The sequence below is a fragment of the Drosophila virilis genome, chromosome 3, assembly GCF_030788295.1.
Source record: "Drosophila virilis strain 15010-1051.87 chromosome 3, Dvir_AGI_RSII-ME, whole genome shotgun sequence".
NCBI classification, from domain to species: Eukaryota; Metazoa; Arthropoda; class Insecta; order Diptera; family Drosophilidae; genus Drosophila; species Drosophila virilis.
Genome location: NC_091545.1, coordinates 12,919,782 through 12,940,038, shown reverse-complemented (window position 1 = coordinate 12,940,038; position 20,257 = coordinate 12,919,782). Strand labels below are relative to the sequence as shown.

The 20,257-nt window shown below is 42.6% G+C and overlaps 3 protein-coding genes across 3 annotated transcripts; 1 reads left to right on the top strand and 2 right to left on the bottom strand.

Annotated features, from left to right (window-relative positions):
• Window positions 1-4,565: 4,565 nt before the first annotated feature.
• axed (BTB/POZ domain-containing protein axundead) lies at window positions 4,566-14,297 on the bottom strand. The gene is made up of 4 exons (XM_002047304.4): window positions 14,138-14,297; window positions 6,217-7,041; window positions 5,118-5,760; window positions 4,566-5,053 (listed from the first exon to the last, which is right to left on the bottom strand). Exons 1-4 carry the CDS (start codon window positions 14,174-14,176, stop codon window positions 4,827-4,829), a joined length of 1,734 nt encoding a protein of 577 aa, XP_002047340.2. The 5' UTR covers window positions 14,177-14,297; the 3' UTR covers window positions 4,566-4,826.
• An 816-nt stretch (window positions 14,298-15,113) lies between these two features.
• Rexo5 (RNA exonuclease 5) lies at window positions 15,114-20,224 on the bottom strand. Its single transcript, XM_002047303.4, has 4 exons — window positions 20,080-20,224; window positions 19,869-20,004; window positions 17,068-17,836; window positions 15,114-17,003 (listed from the first exon to the last, which is right to left on the bottom strand). The coding sequence occupies exons 2-4, from the start codon at window positions 19,982-19,984 to the stop codon at window positions 15,681-15,683; spliced, it is 2,208 nt and encodes a 735-aa protein (XP_002047339.2). The 5' UTR covers window positions 19,985-20,004; window positions 20,080-20,224; the 3' UTR covers window positions 15,114-15,680.
• zpg (zero population growth) lies at window positions 18,236-19,798 on the top strand. The gene is made up of 2 exons (XM_002047302.4): window positions 18,236-18,981; window positions 19,035-19,798. The coding sequence occupies exons 1-2, from the start codon at window positions 18,331-18,333 to the stop codon at window positions 19,563-19,565; spliced, it is 1,182 nt and encodes a 393-aa protein (XP_002047338.1). The 5' UTR covers window positions 18,236-18,330; the 3' UTR covers window positions 19,566-19,798.
• Window positions 20,225-20,257: the final 33 nt, after the last annotated feature.

Below are 20,257 nucleotides of genomic sequence, written 5' to 3'. Positions count from 1 at the left end.
CCTAAATCAACAAACTAAATCGTTTAATTAAAAAGCCGCGAGCACACAAATGAAACAACCAAATCAACAATAGTTACAGCAAAAACAACAACAAGAGGCAGGAACAACAAACTGATATTGCTTGAAGCCGCAACAAAATCAGAGCCGCAAGTACAAAGATAAATAAGTGGCATTGTCGGTTTCATTTCCGGTTGTTGCATTTGCATTCAAATGGCTGTGTGTGTGTGTGTGTGTGCGTGTGTATACTGGTGTGTATGTGTGTGTGGTGCTTGTAAGCGGTATATAAGCACATTTCCCACTGCTTTTTAGATTTAAGCGGCGCGCAGCTAAAAGCACAAAAATAAAGCAATAAAAAACAGCACGCCACAAGAAATGTAACAGGAGAAGTAGCTGCCGCAACGAGGGTCGCTCCTGAAGGGGCGGCACAGTTACGAGCAGCTGTCGTTTCCGTCCAACCCAGCCCCGCTAACTGCGCACTCGCCCAACATTTGTATTGCCTGCCGCTGCTGCTGCTGCTGCTGTTGCTGCTGTGACTTAGCCTCGACTGTCTTTCAGTTTCTCACTTCATCAGTTACGCCAAAAAGGAGACTCTGCAATAAATTTCGCTGATTGCTTCCGCCCTCGACTAGGAGTCTAACCTCGACTCCGATTCGGCCGACTGCCTCATTTTTTATGCCGCTTGATAAAGTAATATCCGTTTTAGGTATACTAACAAGACCTGCTGCCTATTTGATACCCTGTAGCGCGTGCATTTATTAACTAGTGCAGCGCCTGACAGCGTGTTTTTATCGAATTAAGTTTCAGTTTTGATGGCCGCAGTTCGTGTGGCCCATGAATGCAAAGTGAGCGCATAAATTATAGGGTATTAAATTCATTTTGGGTGCTGCGAATAATGTGCCAAACTTTATGCTATAATTTGGTCACAGCTCTTTGTTGTTGTTCTAACGCAGATTTGTGGCCTTGCGACTGCCACAGGCGGCACATGGGGCGTATGCGTCATATCGCAGCACGCATACGCAGTGTAGGTCAATGCTGATGGAGATCTACCCCGGCCCCAAGCAAAAAAAGAAAGCAATACTCTCTTTCTACGACCCTTACACTGACTAAAACTGAATGCGGGCGTGTGGATGTGTGTATGCGTGTGTGTGTGTGTGTGTAATTGAAACTTCCGCTTTGGTCAGTTAGCGCAATTTAGCAAGCTGCAAAAAAGTTAGACACGGCTGAAGTAACAGGCAAAGTGCAAAGTCCATTGCAGCTACTTGGCTTTCATTTCAATTTAAACTTTAAAAAGCCAACACACAAGTGTGAGTGTCTGTGTGTCTCTGTGTGTGTGTGTGTATGTGTGTGTGCGTGTGTGTGGCTGTGTGAAGCCACATGTAGAACTGAAAATTATTTAAAATGATTTATTTCACAACAATTTTCATTAGGCGACCAACTGCATTGCAGGTTTGTCCCCTCCTCCAGCCGCTGCTGCTGCTGTGTGCGGCAGCCTCCTCACGCCGTGCACTAATTCACTTTTGCTGATTTTTGTACAAAATATGCGAATGCTGCCTTGAGTTGAAGCCTTGGTAAACGAGTTAAAGGGTGGCGCGGTGCCTGGATCGAGCTATGTGGCACTGGCGGGCTTTCATACATGTTTCATATGAAATAATTATATATGCGGTCAGCTAGCCATCCGCCTGCCTGCAGGCAGTGCAGCATCAGCCTGACCTGCCCTGCCCGCTCCTTTGCCTTCAACCATATCAGCAGTGTCCCCTTCATCCCTGTGCAATTTGCTTTTCGCTTAGCCAATGGCACACACACACACACACACACTCACACACAAAAATTAAATAAAAATGTTGCAAGACGAAAAAAAAAAAAAAGAAATGGGTAGAAAATGTGCTGTTGCTACATGTTCCGTGTTCCGTGGCGACTGCTGCATAACTTTTGCGGAAATTTGACTCTAGGGCGCAGCAGCCACGCCTCCATAACCCAGGCCCAGGCCCAAGCCCAAGCCCAAGCCAGTCCTGGCCGCTGTCAGCGTCTGTGCGCAAAAATTAGTAGAAAAGAAGAAGCATGGAGAAGAAATGTTTGGTAGAAGCAACTTGAAAAAGGTTAACAAGCGGCAGCGCAGCACAGGGAAAAGCCCAACAACAAAAAGAAGTTATAATTTTTGGCTGGCAACTGCAACAACAACAACATCAAAAACAACTACTGCAACAGCAACTACAAAGGGGAACGTTAATGAAAAGCAAGCGTGAAATAAAATCATAAATTTTGCAGCGCTTGCACGACAACCAGTGGAAAATGGCAGTTTTCAAGTGTGTGTGTGTGTGTGTTATGTTATTTTTGTTTTCCATTTGTATGCGTGTGAGTAAAAAAAGCTTGGGCAGACTTGTGCTTGGACAAGTGCATTTGCGGTGTGCCCCCAAATGTATGCCACATTAATGCTGAGAGTGGAACGATCTGTGTAAGTGTGGGTGTCAGTGTGTGCGTATGTGTGTCTGTGTGTGCGACTCGACATTAACTGGCAACACAGCCCGGCATCTAGACTACACATGGCTAGCAGTGGTCAGCTTAGTGTGTAACTAAGTGTGTGTGGGCGTGTGTGTGTGTGTGTGTGTTGGTGCGGGATGTTTAGATTTTCCCAACTTAGAAGGTACAGCGGATATAAAAGTGCTCGCAAACATCTGCTCTGGGCAATGGACGGAACAAGTGAGGAGTCATGTTGACGCTGCTTAGCTTCTGTTGCATCAGGAGCTTGAGAATTGGCCAAGTCGTATTGTATTTGTGCCCAGCGAGAGAAAAAAGGAACGAAATAAGTAACGACATATATCTTCTTTTATCGATTTCATATTCATGTCATCCGAATCTTTCCATGACATGCATTCAAGGCTTAAAACAACACAAGTTATATTCAAATAAATTATAAACAAATACAGGTATTTTTGAAGGATGCGAATACAAAAAAGAGTCATAAGTAAAAAAAGCTCAAGCACAGATTCAATCAAGACATCGAGTAATAAAGATTAATTTCTCAACAAAAAAAACTTAAAAATATATTCAATCTATATATATAGACCCAAGATAATCCAAAATAATCCGCATGGAAGTAATTACTTATCGGATATAAAAGGAACAAAAATAGCAAAGCGTTGAGAACACAGCTAAAAAAAGCTTTCCCGAAAGCCATTTTTATACGTTCGAATGGTTTGCAGCTTGGGTAACTTTAGTTAACGGGGTGTGGCAACAAGACTTTCTGTTAAGTTTAACAGTAGAGTTTCGCCTATTTTAGCAGAGAAGTAGAGTAAAAATCAAGGTCGCAAACCGATTTTGAGTCGAACCGGTTTGAAATCGAACTAACCATATTTTTAACATGAACCGTACCGGTATTTTTGGGACATTTTGGTTTGGTACAAAATAAAAGTACTTGTGTGTTATCTTATATTTAGTAGATGCCAATTTTGTGTTATACTCAAAATCTTATTCCACATGCCAAACAGAGAATTGAACCAAAATCTCAGCAGTAGCTGGTTTTAGCGGTTTACCGAACCATCTCTTCATTTTAGGTTTGTAGCCGTGGTAATAATAATTACTTCATGTTAATTACTCAAATGATTATCAATTAAGTAATTTGAAGAAAACTTCAAATAGTTTTTTTTTTCTTAAAAAATTGTGTACATACTTTATTTAACTAATTTTGGTTTAATGTACTCTGTTGATGTTGGGCCAATAAAATTGAAAAACATACGCAACAGAGGCTTAAATAATTATTTGGAATCCAAGGATCTTAAGATATAGCGCATTCGAGTGTACCTATATTTGAACCAACAAAATGCATAATTCTGTTAACAATTTGCGCATTGGCTATATGTGCTTATATTGACATAAGTATTCGACTAAGATTAATGTTAATCTGATTGTTATTGTTATCTATGCGATCTTTTTCTATAGCACTTCGTAACAGGAGTTAAAGCCGAAAACCGAACAACAGCAACAAAGTTCCTAATAAATTCCATTTCAGATACGTGCACAACAATCAAAATCACACTCGCACGCACGCACACACACATACACACACACACACACAAGCACACTCATAATAAAGAATTTTAGCTATGGCCGGGCCTGATGAACGGCTCAACACTCGTAATTTGCACTATTTTTACGATTTATCAATTGATGATTGATTAATTATATATATATAGGTATATAATTTGTGTTGTTTCCTTTTGTTTTTGTTTCTCTTTTTCTGTTTATAGATCAGTGATAAATGCTTATCAGTAAGTTGTATTTTTATACCTATAGGTAAGTAATTTTTTTGTATTTTATAATTTGTGTGTTTTTTTTTTTTTGTTTTTGAGTCCAGCTACAAAACGTTGCATAAAGTTTGTATAAAAGTTGTTCATTTTGTTTTTCGGTTTAGTTAGATTTGTTTTTGTTTTTTTTTCTCATATATTCTTGACTAGCAAATACAAAAACCCTATCAATCGGTTGGCGACGACAATTATACCTATATTCACTATACATATATATATATATATATATATATATATATATATTTATTAATAACACGATATAATATATACTGTATATATTATATATTCTCTATGGTATATAGTATGTTAGAAACAGATGCTATAAAATCACTGCCAGCCTTGGCCAGCATTTTGGTAACTGTGTAAACGTATTGCCCATAAGACTACAATCATAATCAACACTCTATACTATAGACATGCATACATATATATGTATAAGTGTGTATACATATATACGTACACACATGTTCATAAGCGCTAATATTCGTTAATGAGAAAAGTCTATTAGGGTTCAGCCCTGTCGGATCAATCGAAAATGCATACAAACACGCGCAGGCAGTTGATGCCCACCTTCTCCCAGCAGCCCTCCTCGGTGGGTCGGCCCTCGCTGGCCAGACGCATCTTCTTTGGGTAATTCTTGGGGCTGCTGCGATCGCTCAGATGCACCGGCATGAGGGCGTATTCAGCGCGTGGTGTGCGAAACTTCTCCATCAGCTCCGATTGCTGGGCCGTGAGGTTCTTTAGCTTTTTGCCTGCATCAGAAGATCCGTTGAATTTATTTACACATCAATTATATTTTTACATTGATTTGCTCACCCTCGAGCGCTTCCAGGATCAGGGACGTCTCCAGCTGCGGCAGCAGCTCAATGCGTTCGCAGCAGCGACGAAATTCCGATGCGCTCATCCGCAGATAGCGAGGAGTTAGGCAGAGCGGGCCGAGCACCATGCGGCGATTGTCCAGCGTGGCATCGAGATTCCTGCGCGCACACTCCGCCAGACTCCAGTTGACCAGACACTCGAACAGCGTCACCTCGGAGCGCAGCTGCAGGGTGTCGCGCCTGGCCAGCGTCTCCAGCTCCTCGAACCTCAGATCCGCAATGGCCTTCATCGAGAGCAGCAGCTCGGCATGCATATCGATCAGCTGGAGTGTGTTGTGCAGCAACGCCACACCGTAGTCCTCGGTGGTAAACGGATTCGGATTGGGTATGAGATTAGCCTGTGCTCCATCCCCGTCGCCGCCATTCTCGTTCGCCTGGGCCGCCTGCGCGGCCTGCTGCTTGGCCGCCGCCTTCGCCTTGGACTGCCTGCGGGCCAGCTGTTGTGCAGTCTCTTGTGTGGTGATCACCGTCTGGCGTTGGTTGGTCAGCGCAATGCCCTGGTAGAACCAGAGCGCCTTGAATATGTCCAACGCGGTCGCACTCGAAATGCTGAGATCAAGTTCCCGAATACAGTAAATTATCTGTGCGGCAAGAGGTGTAGCGATAAAGATTAGATAACTAAGAGATGAGCATTTGGGACTCTCAAAGAACTCGGATCCATATAGATGCCGGACACGGTGAACAGACATAGAAGGAGGCATCTCCGACTCCATAAAGTATGTATATTCTAAATCAGATTCAACAGCCGACGTGATATAGCCATGTCCATCTGTCCGTCTATATGTTTCTATGTCAACAAGTCTCTCTGTCTTAAAGCTAGCTAGGTTCGCCTTTATGTTGTAGGCAGTACATATATGTGGGAATCAGCCTGATCGGAGAACTATATCATATAGCTTTATCAATATATACAATTGCCAACAACAAAAACTTAGAAAAACAACAAAAATAACCAATAAATATAGATTATGAAGAATTTCTCACTTTAGTCTTTTGCCCCCATTTTAAAATTGTTATAGACAAATTCTTTAAAAACTCACCAAATCGGGCACATTGAAACGATCCGCCAGTTCGAGTATCTTTAGCAGATGCTTATGATCCCGATAGGGTATAAAATGCTTTTCCATATAGCGAACAATCAGCTCGAAATCGTTTTTGTCCACATTGGAGATTTGAAAATGATTATCGCTCTTGCGTCCGCTGTTCGGACCGGCGTGTATCAACTTGGCCAGTTCGACGCTGCGCTCCAGCACCGACTTTCGCTCGCAACGTATCATATAGCGATCGTCGCCATTGACCACAATGAAATCGATGTAAGGATTCACAATGATCGGCACACCTGTGTAAATGTTCGTCTGGCCGCGTGCATACGCCGGCGGCAGCACCAGGTGTGCGGGTGGTGCACTTGCCGCCGGTGCGCTCTGTATGGCATCCACGTTGTGGCCATCGGGGCCAAGATTGAAAGGCAAGACCATGCTACAGTTTGTATTTGCTTGGGACTCCAAGCAGCTGCAGTTGACGTTTGTGGGCTCGTTGTTGTTGTTGTTTTGGTTGTTGTTGTTGTCCTCGTTTCTGGTGTTGTTGCTGTTGGTGGTGTTGTTTATGTTGTTATTGTTGTTTTTGTTGGGCTGTTCTGGCTCTTCTGGCTGCTCTGGCTGCACAGACTGTTCCGGCTGCGCTGGCTGCCGTGGCACTGGGTCAGCTACTTCCTCCGGCGGTTTAGTGTCCCGTGCTTGCAGCGCCTTGTGCACCAAAGCCCCAACAAGCGGCAACTTGGTGGTGCGCTCCTTTTTCGTCAGCTGCTGCTCCAATTGGCTGGGTGAGCTTCGCTGGCGATTCTTGTTGCCAGGTCGCTTCTTGGCCAACTGGAAAGGAAACGACAAAAACAATTAGTAAACACATATGATATGAGTTGCCCAAGTGACCTAGTCAAGTCAAGAGCGTGTCCACAGCTACTTATCAATATTTAATTATTAAGAGTATTGCTAACACTCATTAAATGCTCATCATCGTTAATTCATCTTATCTAGTGTTAAGTAGCCATGAGTGACATTTCTAAAGACTGCCGCGCTTATCTTCTAGCAATATTTTTTAGCCAAATTGGCTGTAGCTCCCTGTATAGCATTTATTTACGTTACAGATAAGCCAAAGTTGAACAAGTTTTCGGCTCCTTCCGCTGCTGTTATAAAGGGAATCACAGAATTGAAACGATAAAACATTAGTCAGCTATATTTCACCACATTGGTAAACTTCATCGGGACCGATATATACATATTATGGCCATATAAACAACAACTAATTACAAGTGGTTTACCCACTTTTACTTTATCGCTGTGGCTTTATCTTTCGATTGCCGCACTTGAGCGCATAAATCGTTTAATGTCCAGTTATGAGTCTAATCGCTGATTTTTCCACGCGACTGTAAATTAAGTAATTCAAAGCGGGCGGCTCTGGCGCTGCGCCGACAAATTTTTGGACACAGAGGTCAATCGATTTAAACACATTCAATCGTTTTATTGCCAGGAACTTGGTTACAATTCATCATCAACTGGCCATAAATCATGTGGCCCACAATCGGCGCCATATCGAAACGCTAGAAGTCAGATACACAAGCGCGTGACAGCCTATAAATTGTATAGGGCCCCTCCAACGGACCAAAGCTAAAAACAGAACCATCCGAAGACACCTAACTTAAAGGCAGGGCCCCAGGCGTTAAGACAGCCAAATTATCACGTCAACTGAGCTACCGAATCGGGCCGATATGACTTATGTAAGTTGTCAAAAAATAATAATAACAATTGACCATGCCATAACAGCAAAACGATTTATTGGTAGGTGCCATAAAGAACATATATGTCTATGCACCCCAAAAGCACTTAATAGTGAAATAATAAATAAAAGCATCTTACCAATGGAATACCAGGTCTATGTTAGAGCAAAATCAAAAACGTGTCAAAGAACACTAGAAAACTGAACTTGGATTCGAAAGAAACTTATCTAAAATTTCTCACAAATTTGTATAGAAAATTCTCAGAGCTCTAGATTTGTTGTCTACCAAGATACAAACACAGCAGATATAGATTTAGGTTCATAAGCTTTCTACAAAACTCTAGCTTTAATCGTGATGTCTCGATTTTAAAGAGCTGGACACTCGAGCTGCATATCAGTAGACGCTCACCGATTACTGCACATCGCGTGGTCTGTTGGTCCCCAATAAATCGACGACAATTCTTTAGAAATGGGTATCCCAGGCCGAAGCCCAACGAGTTTTATAAGACCACACAGTTTTATCGCCGTTTGATTCATGTGTGTCTGCTGTTGTTGTTGTTGTTGTTGTTGTTGTTATTATTGCTTTAAGTACTGTGCAAACAAAATTAATTATGGCACGCCATGATTGCCAAGAAGTTCGCAAAAGCGCAAAAAATAAATAAAGTTCAAATATTATTAAATAAAAAATAAATGTATATGCTATATGTACCACAATATTTGAACAGTTGTAAGGAAGACAAAATGTCGACGGCTAAACCTGATGCCGGGTGTCGACATCGACATCGACATCGACAAGACAAGACAACGTGCTGTTCGCCCTGCTCACCCCCAACGCCTCCCTCTGCGGCACATGGCTTGTGACTAACTCGAGCAGTCGGAGCCCCCCTGTTCTATTTTCTTAAATATTTGCTTCAGAGCAAATGGAAGTGAAGTCGTCACGTCGGTTGGGTGCAATAAAGAAATTATCGTATGCAAATAAATTTATGATGTCGAGCGATGTTTTCACGCCGCGCTGTTATCTGCACAGCAGCTGCCTTGCCCCCCACGCCCTACGTCCGCCCTACGGCCGCCCAGTAGCTGACCACAGACTATTTTTATGTGGATCACAATGCATGAATTAACACCACACAGAGTCATAATCCAAAGCCGCCGCTGCCTTTGTTTATTAAACGGCTTAATCCGCCTGGACAGGCTGCTCGATTCATGGAAAGGTGCCGGGGCTGGGATCGTGGCTGTAGTCTATCCAAAACTATTCGAAAACTGTTTTCGAGGCACGCACTTGAACTTCGAAGCGCGCACATGTGTCTGCGGCTAGATATCTAAGTATCTAGGTATCTAGGTATATGGCTGATATTCGTATCAGGGTCTGGCCATGCACTTCTTACATTTTATAGTTATGTGTTTGTTGGGGCTGCCTCTTATCACTGAAGGCTCTTTCCATCAATCAATCAAATGCGATTTATTTTCGCTTTCAGCTGACTTAAGATTGTGTGTGTGAAGTTGTATCTGTTTCACAAATTCAATATTAATTTATGTTATTGGAATATTGTATTTATGTATTTAATAAAGTCGATTATTTCCGCACTAATTTTGAGGGTGCGAACTGCACGCCGCGAGCTTAGAACGTCGACTGTTTGTCCCTGGGCGAAACGCACACGACGCCGGCGACGCAGACGTCGACGCCAGCGTCGACTGCGACGCGAACGCATAGGTAAATCTGTGTGTTGCGACCTACTGAGGAGAGAGTATAGAACTCTGCAATATGTCTGATGAATCGTGTATGCATTTGGATATTGTTACATAATATATTATACATATGACTAATATTTAATATAATAACTTTTGCTACGCCAAGAATATTTTGTGTAACTAATTCTTCTGAGAAAAATAAGCTTCTAGACATACAAAATTTGCTTTACTTTTCATTGCCCGTCTGACCCTCATATAATTCAATTTCAAATTGTTCTTATATTTGACTTCAATATGCGGAGCAAAAGATGAAGAGCATGTGAGATAAGCCCGCATTTCGCGGCAACTCTCCGAGGTTGCAAAAAGCAAAACCCATTTGAACATTCATGATATTACAAGAGCCACCAGATAAATGCATGCAGCAGGCGGAGACGCAGCGGATATGGACTCAAGTACCTCGCCTGGGCAATCGACGACTCAATTATCAATTTAATTTATTCAACAAACAACAAATGCCAAATAAATAAATAATCTTGTGCCAAAAGAAAAAGGCAGCCACAATCAATGTTTGATTTACAAATTAACAAAACGATTGCAGGGCAGGCGCCTACAAATAGGGCTCTGGGCCCAAGCATTGCTGTTGGGTGTGGAAGTGCGTTTGGTTTTGGGATTGTGCTTGGGTTTGGGATTGGGGTTGGGTGTGGGTGTGGGTTAGATTGTGGGTGTTGCTGCCTCTTCGCTGTTCTGCGATATTTAACAACTGTAATTGTCGTCGAGGCGTTTTATTTGCGCACGAATTACGTGCATAAGCATTTTATAGATAAGGAATATAAATAGGCAGAGCAAACTTAAGCGTAGCTTAAGCTGAAAAAACTAGTGCAACAACAACAAAAACAGAGGAGGCAGCCAAAAGAGCATAAATATTGGCAGCCAAGGCCGTAGCGAAAGCTGCAACTGCTTAAGTTTAAATGTTTACCAACGAGGGCTGCTCGAAAAGTTGACAACCTTGAATTGCATATAACAACGGAGCAGATACGTGTAGCTAGAGAGAAGAATCACTTGCACGAATCCGTAATATTCCCGACATAATTTGTAATACTCTTAAATAATATTAACGCAAACCCATAAGGTATATGTATAATCTTGATCTCTATCAGCAGCCGATTTCTGAATGAACAACTGCCCGTCTTCCGTCGATCCGTTTCTGTTGCCTTCTCGGAACGATAGATCGAAGAGTAGATCAGCAAACGATTTAATAAATGTTGTCAGTATTCTATATTTCTGTATCAATAGAATGACTCACATGGCGAACTTTAGGAGCAGCCACCTCTAGTTATTGACAGGTTTACATATGATGTTGATGATGTTGATGATGATGGGGTTGGGCCTGCTAATAAGTTGTCGGTGTCTCGAGTCACGGAAGCCGGGCGCAGTTAACAGTAAAAAGTAGCACTGTTAAGCTCACGCACTACCTTGACATTGGGCCCGGCCGACTGCGGCCCAGCTGAGTGGCAGGCTTTGTGGGCAACAGAATACATACTCTTCTACCCTGCTGGACGCCCCCCCTTTGGCAAATTCGAGCATATGTTGAGCATTAAAACTAGTTTACGATCGCAAAATGCTTACAATATCGTCATTATCATGAACACGTTGTAACAGATCAAATATTTGTATTCATAAGGAAAATTAATTAGCAAAGCGCAAAAAGCAACAACAACAACAAGCAGCAGCAGCAGCTGCCAAAGATGAAAAGCCATTTAATTAGTTTAATTAAACATAATTATGCACGAGGCGGCGTAAACAAATTCTCAAGTATTCCCAAGTGGCAGCCGCCACAAGGCAAACAAACAAACAAACAAACAAAGCGAAACACAACCAAAACATTGAAACAATACAAATATAAAAAAAACTGGAAAATATGCGTAGCTAATTTCGAAAATGTGCCTAATGATCAATGGGAGCGTTTATGTACCTGTAGCCGCACACAGGGAGCCAAGAATTTGGCGTCCAACAGGCCCCAAAAATAAAAACACTTGGCCGGCCAGAAAAGTTCAGCGCTTTTCTGGCCGAGTGCGATGGCCCAGAGCACTATTTATAAAGCGATGCATTCCAAATTTGCCAAAAAAGCAAAAAGCAAAAACGAAAGGGAAAATAGAAATGACAGCCAAATGTAAGAACTAATGAATGTTTTAATGTCGGGGTCTTTAAACTGTTCTGGCATTTAAATATATGCTATTCACAGTAAAAATATCTTGAAATACTTAAAAGCGCACCTTGCAAAGCATATTGCAATCAAATTTGGCAGTAAATTGCTGCTCTTCGAACTAGTATATATTCTAAATGCATAAGCTTAAATTGCCTTATTATTAGCATTTGGGTATACACTACATATATTATCTGAATATGGCTGTAGGCGTAGAAAATGAGACTGAACTTGCATGGCCCGTGTGCATGACGAATATTTCGAAGCCTGCCAAATGTTGGGGCAGAGTGCGGTAATTTGATTTGCCACATTTGCCACAACAGAGATTTCGTGGCACACACAATGTTACTGCGACTGAGTCATAACAGATAAGAGCCCGTTGCAGTGGGCGGGCCGGGGCTACGGCAGGATTTCACAACGTGACAATGACATCATGCAGCGCCGTTTTAATTGAGTCTCCGCCAAACACAGTCCGGGAACTTGAGAGCCGGCCGCTCAACTTGTAATAATAATAATAACAACATAATAATTTACTGCACTTTCGAGCAGCGCAGTAAGCGAGGTGAGTAATCGGCTCATAGATATAGAATTTTGCACCGTCTTCGGCAACGGCAACAAAAATGACGAGTCGAAAATTCAGGCAGAAGTTGTTATGATATTTTGCTTTTTGGCCGCATGCCAAATGTAACAGCAGAAGTCAAAAAAAAAATTATAAAGCCAGCCATAGGCCTGTGAACGACCAAAACAAAGGCATCCATAATAAAGCGCAAAATATGCCAGAGCAATGTGTCAGTCCAATCAGTCAAGAGTCTATGCACTCCGGGGGGCTCAATTGAGTCATTAGCCAAATTAGTCCCAATTGAAGCGGCCAAAATATAAGACAAATCAATAAGAACGCATATAATAAATATTGGCTTAAATAATTGAAAATAAATTTGAGAAGAAACTTTCAGCCAAAGAAAGAGCCCAAATCTAATATTGGGCCAGCAACTTTCACCTGAAAGAGAGCCCGGAAAAGACAAACAAAACACGAAAAGGAAAAGCGAAAACATGAAAAACGAAAAGCGAAACTCACCCTAAGCAAAGCAAGCCCTACGCAACATGTTCCATGTTCAATGTGCCACAGGCAGCCAAACTGAAGGGTGGCGGCGGCGGCTGTGCGGGGATTGGGGCTGAAAGTGGAGCACGCTCTCTTCACAGCAGCGACAAACAATAAGGGAAATAAACCAAACGAACAAATTTTCATTTGCAGTGGCAGCTGTGAACGCATTTCAGGGTGTAGAGTGTCTGCGTGTGGAGATCTGAGTGTGTGTGTGTGTGTGTGTGTGTGTGTGTGTGTGTGTGTGTGTGACTGACTGACTGATGCGGGTGCTCGGCTAGGCCAATAGCCAATATCAAGTGCGCAACGATGGCCGTTAGGATTTGCAAGGGGATTGGGGTCGCAACTGGCGGATGATTTGAGTGCGGGCAACTGGTGCCAAGGGCGATGCACAGCCAAATGGACGCGACTGACAATGGGCAAGCAGTAACAGTTGACAACGCGGCGTATGCGCGATGCGCGTGGCGAGACGTTGCGCTGCCTCAGCTGATGTTGCTCTTGCCACAAACTGCCTGAAACACTGACACACTGAACGAGTTTTTGTGCACACACACACACACACCCCCAGTCAGCCACATACAGAAGAAACTCTCGTTTGCTTCCTTTTTGCAGGCGCATGTGTGTCTGTGTATCTTATGGATACAGAATTTATGCTTGCCAATTGCTCGCTTATGTTTATATTTAACGCTTTTATTATGATTGCGGCTGCCAATGGCACAGTGAGAGAAACTTACCCCAGTTTATGGCTGCAATTTTGTATTATTTATGAACACAATGCCTTTGGATACCAGCTTTGAAAATTTATAAACTTATTAACTTGAACCGCCAATTTCCGTACGAATCGATTTGCAATATGCACGATTAATGTTTAAACAAATCACAAGCCGCATTTGTTTATACGAATTTCATGCCAACACATGCGATCTACACACATATATTTATTAATATATATATCTTAGAATGAATATTGAAAATGCTGCCTGGCGTATTTATCGAGCAGGTTTTTTGCGCGCGACGTGCCAAGCAAATTGAAAGGCAGCTACGACAACGTCGCTGCTCGAGAGCCGAAAAGCGTATATACAACAAAATATTTGGTGTGCCTTTGTGAGGATTGCACACACAGAGACGCACACACGCATACATGCACACATTTCAAGAGTTGAGCAATCCGCGGCCAAAAACAATCAGATGAAAAACATACCAAATTTCCCAAATTGGCGTTGCCACTGTTTTCCTCCATGCCCAACACTACATATGTTTTCCAACTATATTCGATCTAATTGGATGTTCGTATATATATATATTTAAATTAATTGATAGTGAGAAATGTTTTTGAATTACTGTTTCTTTTTGTAAACTAAAAAAAAGAAGAATCTATTTGACGTATATCTACATGAGCATCTGGCAGCTTTGTGCCGGGGAAAACTCTCGCAGCTTTTCCGCCACAGGCATGCGCATTAAGCGCGACCAATTTTCCCTCTGCACCGAGCCCCATGTCGTATGAGTAATCGACAGTTGCTCAGTGTGAGGCGCAACATTTTCGAGAGTGTGATAAGACACAGTTACGATGACGACAACGGGCCTACGCACAATTCCATACTTTCACTTTCCCAAAAAACGAGAGGGAGAGGGCAAAAGTCACAAAACGTAAGAGAGAAAGAACGTGCGTGGATGTCGAGGCATTTTCGTAGGGAGAAGTTAGGCCTTTCGGGCCCTAGACAACTGAGCGCTGCGTTGAGTGAGGTAGGAAATTTATTGCTGTTATCAGCCGCACGCACACTCACAGACACACACGCAACCAGTCAGTCCGCGGGAAAGGCAAAACAAACAAAAATCGGACAACGGCAACTAACGAAAACTAGGTCAAATCCCAGCCAGCACCCAAACCAACCACAGCAGCCAGCAAGGTGGCTCCATACAACTATGGACAAGAATTTCGTAATGAAATGCATTTTAAATTGCAAGACTGTGAAAAATTATAATTTAAGGGCATTTCGTAATATGTTCTATGTTCTTCAAATTGGGTAAAACGCGATTGTTTCTAAAATTGCCAGAATCTTACTTCCGACTCAACCATTGCTTACGTTAACTTAAGATTGTAACTTAAGATTGTATTGTATATTTGTATAGAAAAGGTTGGCAAAATTTGACATCATAAAATATGCATGGGGAAAGCATTTTAAATAACAATCGTGTTTTTCTTTATTTCAGGATTTGATTAGAAAACTTGTCATTGTTCTGGTTTCCGGAACCAACATTAGATTCTTAATTTGATTTACAAACAACATGGATTTATCAGCTTTCTTCGAAAAAGTTTAAGTTTCAATATTTTTGTGTTGTTTTTTTTTTGTTTTTTTTTGCTTTTTTTTGTTTTTTTTTTTTGTTTTTTTTTTTGGGAAAATTTAGTCGTACTTTGTTGATACTTTTTTCTAGCTATTGAAAATATTTGAAGGCTAAAAGTTTTGTTTTGCATTACATCAGATGGAAAATTACAGCAAATTTTCCCTTGCACATTGCTCACTCTGATGTGCCGCTACAAGGACCAAAAGTTATTGCGAAAACTGGACGCGAATTTATCAATTATTGGACTATTTGATTCTTTCATAGGGGTTTATGCTACTTTCTTGAATTCCTAATTCTATTTGTATGAATCTGTGTGTGAATGTGTGTGCATATATGTACATACCGTGCACAATCTATATGTGTGGGTGAATTGTGTGTGTGTGTGCGTGTGCTTATAATGTTCATGGGTCCGCCGATACACCAGTGGTTATGAGGGCACTTTTTGGGATGCTACCGTTTCGTCGCTTAATGGCAATCTTGGCCACGCCTTTCTGACACTCGGCAGAGCCGCCCATCAGCACCATGAAGAGACCATTGTGTGCCATCGTGTTCCATACTCGTTCAATAAAATGATCCAGCTTAGCAGCTGTGCGCTCAGCGCTCTCTAGCACAAAATCCTGCTCGGGCACAAGAAGATTGGCAATGGTCAGCGCATTCTCCAGCGCTATTTCGTTAACTTTACGCACCGCCTCCTTGGTTGTGGAGACCTCGTGCACATAAACCGATTTGCAACTGTCCTTTGAAGCAGCCTGTTCCGCCTTTCTAATAACCTCCTTAAGGCGCGGCTGCAAATCACCAACAGTCACAATAGCCGTGCGCTTGTCCCGCTTGGCCGCATGGGCAAACAAATTATTTCTGAGGCCATCGCCGCTGGTGGCACGTATCACGTCGTGAATGCGCTTCCGCTGCGTGAGAATCTCGTCACCAAACTCAATGCTGTTGGCCAGCTTCATCTTGACCAGCTTGAGTGTGGCGCGCGAGTCCTCAATGGAGTCATGGCCATCCTCATTCTCCTGTATGCTCTCCTGCAGGAACCTCTTGGCCAGGTGCTTTAGTTTACTTTTGCGTTTGCGCACGCCGCTGATATTGAAACAAACACTGGTATCTATCACGTACGGATGCATCATACGCATGGCATTCAGATCTGAGTTGAGGGATTGACCAACTAGTATCGCGTCCGCTGGTAGAAGCTCCGACACTTCACGTTGCACATCTGCCAGCGTTTTCGTCACAGATTCCATAATATCAGCCGTTATGCCCGAGTACTGTGTGAGGTAGTCGGTGATTTTGTTGACGGGACGAACCAACGTCTCGTACACGGTCTGATATTTTTCGTCCACGATGGAAATACGCGTCAATTCGTTCGCCCCAGATATGGTGCGACACATCTCACAATCGACACCATACATAGGACTGCAATCCGTTACAGGCGCATATGATTTCTTTGTGAACATGAAAGACTTGAATCGGGCGTGCAGCTCGCCTTGTAGAGGTATGGGATAGCCTTCGTCGACCAATTGCAATGCCGAAAGCAGCAGCTTGGTGCGCGGAAACTTGTCATCTGGGTGCAAAACTGTCGGCTCTGTGAGCGCGGACGGCGACTGCTTCTCAATGGGAAAAATTGCCTTTACAAAAAGTGTGGGATCCTTGTTCAGCTCCACGGCCGATTCCAGAGAGCCATGTTCGTTGATTAACTTTTGAGCCTGCACATTGGTAAGTGGAATCTAAAAGAAGAGATCAGCTGGGCTTCAGTGGAAGCTGTATATTTGGGTAATGTACACAACTAACCTGAGCAATTGCATCAATGATCCTGCCTTCATCATGCGGCGGAAGCACTACCTCCAGCTTGGTATCGAATATTTTATTGGTAGCTTCGAATCGGCTCTCATTCGATATATAGTGATAGAGCGACAAGCCATCTAGTATAAGCACCACGCTATGCGACAGGCTTTGGAACTTATCAGCACAACACCAGCGGTCGGGCGCACAAGGACTCTTCTTACCAATGAGCGCCGACATCAGCAGATGCTGTATATCTGTCAAAAAGATAGGCGTACGCTCCTGCTGCGGTATTTCCAGAAGCGCACGTCTGCCCATATCACGTAAATGGACACCAGGCACGCTTTCCAGTTCGCGCTTACGGCGTCGCAGATCCGTGGACAGAGACCTGTATTGTTCCTGGGTAAGGGTGGCCGGCAAACTGTCAAGTGTATTGTCTCCGCCAGCTGAATTGTTGCGGCTGCGTTTTATTTCGGGCTCACCGGGTTCCACCTCGCCACCATCGGCAGGATTAGCGGCAATTGTGTCACTGTTGCTGTCTGCCACAATTGTTAGACGATTCCGTGTCTTTCGCTTGCTGCGCACTGTGACAAAACCATCATCCTCCTCCTCATCGTTCTCGGTGTCACGGTGCTTCTGCTCAGACTCATGAATGCGATCCCTGTCGTTCATCTGTATTAGATTTGCCAGCGCGGCCAATTTTTTCTTCTTTTTCTCATTGCGCTCCTGCTGCTTGGATGATTGTTGATCTTTCATCTTCATTCGCCTGTTGGTTAAACTGAACAACGCAAGGAAAATGAAAACACATGTGAGTTTTATAGTTGTACCGAATCGTTTGGAACAAGTTCGATTAAACGAACCATTGATGTTCACATAGTTCGATTGCGCTGTTAACATTTTGCTCGCCTGTTATTAACAGCATACTATTTTGAGTTAATTCGTTTTCAAAAACCCTTCTACCAGCAAGTGTAAAATGGCGTAAACTATACATATTAAAATTAATCATCTCTTTAGTGGCGCCCGATTTTAATTAAAGACGGAGTGTGTTTTGAATTTACAGCTAACAGAATCCAAAGCTGCCGATAACACTTTACAGAATTACTCCTCACTTAACAGAACTGCTCAACGATAGATAAACGAAAATACAAAACTGCTGGTCAGCCCACATTAACCGTTAACTTCCCGCGTGTTTTTAATAAAATCTGCGAATGAACTCTAAAAACGTAAAAATTCCACGTATGACTGTTTATCTCAACTAAGTTGTGAAAAAAAATGTATACTGCAGTTAAGCCTCTTTCGAAATACTTGCAACTAAAGTCGGTTCGCATTTACGATGGAGTATTCACGTTGCACGCAAAAGTCACATGCGCTCTATTGTTGGCGTTTACGGTTCTGCTATCCGCGAAGCAATACTTTGGTGATCCTTTGATCTGCATCTCCAACATGCATTCAATGGATTTTGTTAACTCCCACTGCTGGACTATGGGAATGTACATAATGAACTACGATGACGACGCCTTGGCGGCTGACCGGGAAGAAAAAGTTGAGCTTCAGTACAAGCGCAGCTTTGAAACTGAAGAATTTAAGCCAACGATCGACAGCAATCTACTGTTCAATACGGCACCGCTGCTGCCGTCTGCTAAGGGACAGGAGCGCGTCTTTCTGCGCTACTACCAGTGGGTGGTGCCGGTGCTGTTGCTGCAGTCGTTCATCTTCTACCTGCCAGCGTTTCTCTGGAAGATATGGGAAGGCGGACGACTCAAAAATCTCTGCGCCAATCTGGACGATGTGCTAGTATCGCGCGAAAAGACCACCACGCAACTGCGCAAGGTGGCCAAATACTTTGCTAGCGACTACAAGGATTCGCATCTGCGCTACTTTGTCTCCTACATGTTCTGTGAAGTGTGCAACTTTGGCATTAGCGTAAGCTACTCCAGCTCCCAAAGCTAAAAGCTTAATTAATACTTTCACTTTAGATTGTCAACATGCTGCTGCTGAATGTGTTTTTGGATGGCTTCTGGGCGCGCTATGTAAAGGCACTGGCCGCTGTGCCTCAGTACAACTGGGATGCGTGGAATCGCATTACCGCTCACATATTTCCAAAGATTGCTAAATGCGAGATTTTAAAGTTTGGCGCCAGCGGCACCTTAGAATCAGTTGATAATCTGTGCCTACTGCCACTCAACAATTTGAATGAGAAAATCTTTGTCTTTCTGTGGGTCTGGTTCATGATAATGGCTTTATTGGCCGGCCTAAAGATTATCTATCGTCTGTTCATACTTTTCCATCGTGGACTGCGCTTTCAGCTGCTGCGCACGCAGTCCCGTTTCATGCAACAATCTTCGTTGAAGTGTGCCTTGCGCGGCTTTAGCTGCGCCGATTGGTTTATGTTAATGCGCGTGAGCAACAATATAAGCCGTGAACTTTTTTGCCAGTTAATGGTACTGCTGGAGGAGGAGAGGTGTCCCACCAGCAAGCCAATTTCACGTGGCGTGGACAGCCCCTAAATTTGGACCTCATCATAAACTATTCATTTACAAATGATACCAATCATTATCTGCTATATAACTCTTGTCACGAATGACGACTATTATATAATTACCTTTTGAGAATTTCTCTTAATATTTAATTTCTCGATATGAACGAATTATCGAATCGTTACTTTACTTTAATCTTGAACTAAAAAACAATTCAAACGAATAAAAAGATTTTTTGTTTCTTAACTTTGTAAAATTATAAATCTGCGTCTTGCTGTTCTAAACTCTAGAGCTATTCTTAAGATAAAGTATGTTTCTATTTGGTGTACTCACCATTCGTTCTGGCTCGGCTGGGAATATAGAATTGTACCGCACATCTTGCTCACCCGTTGTGTGAGGTGAACTAATCGCAGTAGTTGATAAAGCAGACACTTTACTGAATTTTGCATCAATTTTTTGTGAGTGATTTCTGTGTGATAGAACAGTTAGTTATTCATATTTAAATGAAATATAATTTATATAGTCACTTGTGCTATTTACTTACATTAAATCTGATAATAAAATTTTGATTCGGACTGTTTCCTCGGAAGTTTTCATGGAGGTTTTTTTATCAACGGGTATATTTATTTGCGTGTCTGTTTTCTAGGTCTTTAACTAAAAAAATGTTTTTGATGTACGTTTTTAGTGTACAAAATTTGTAAAATGACGACTAAAACCCTATA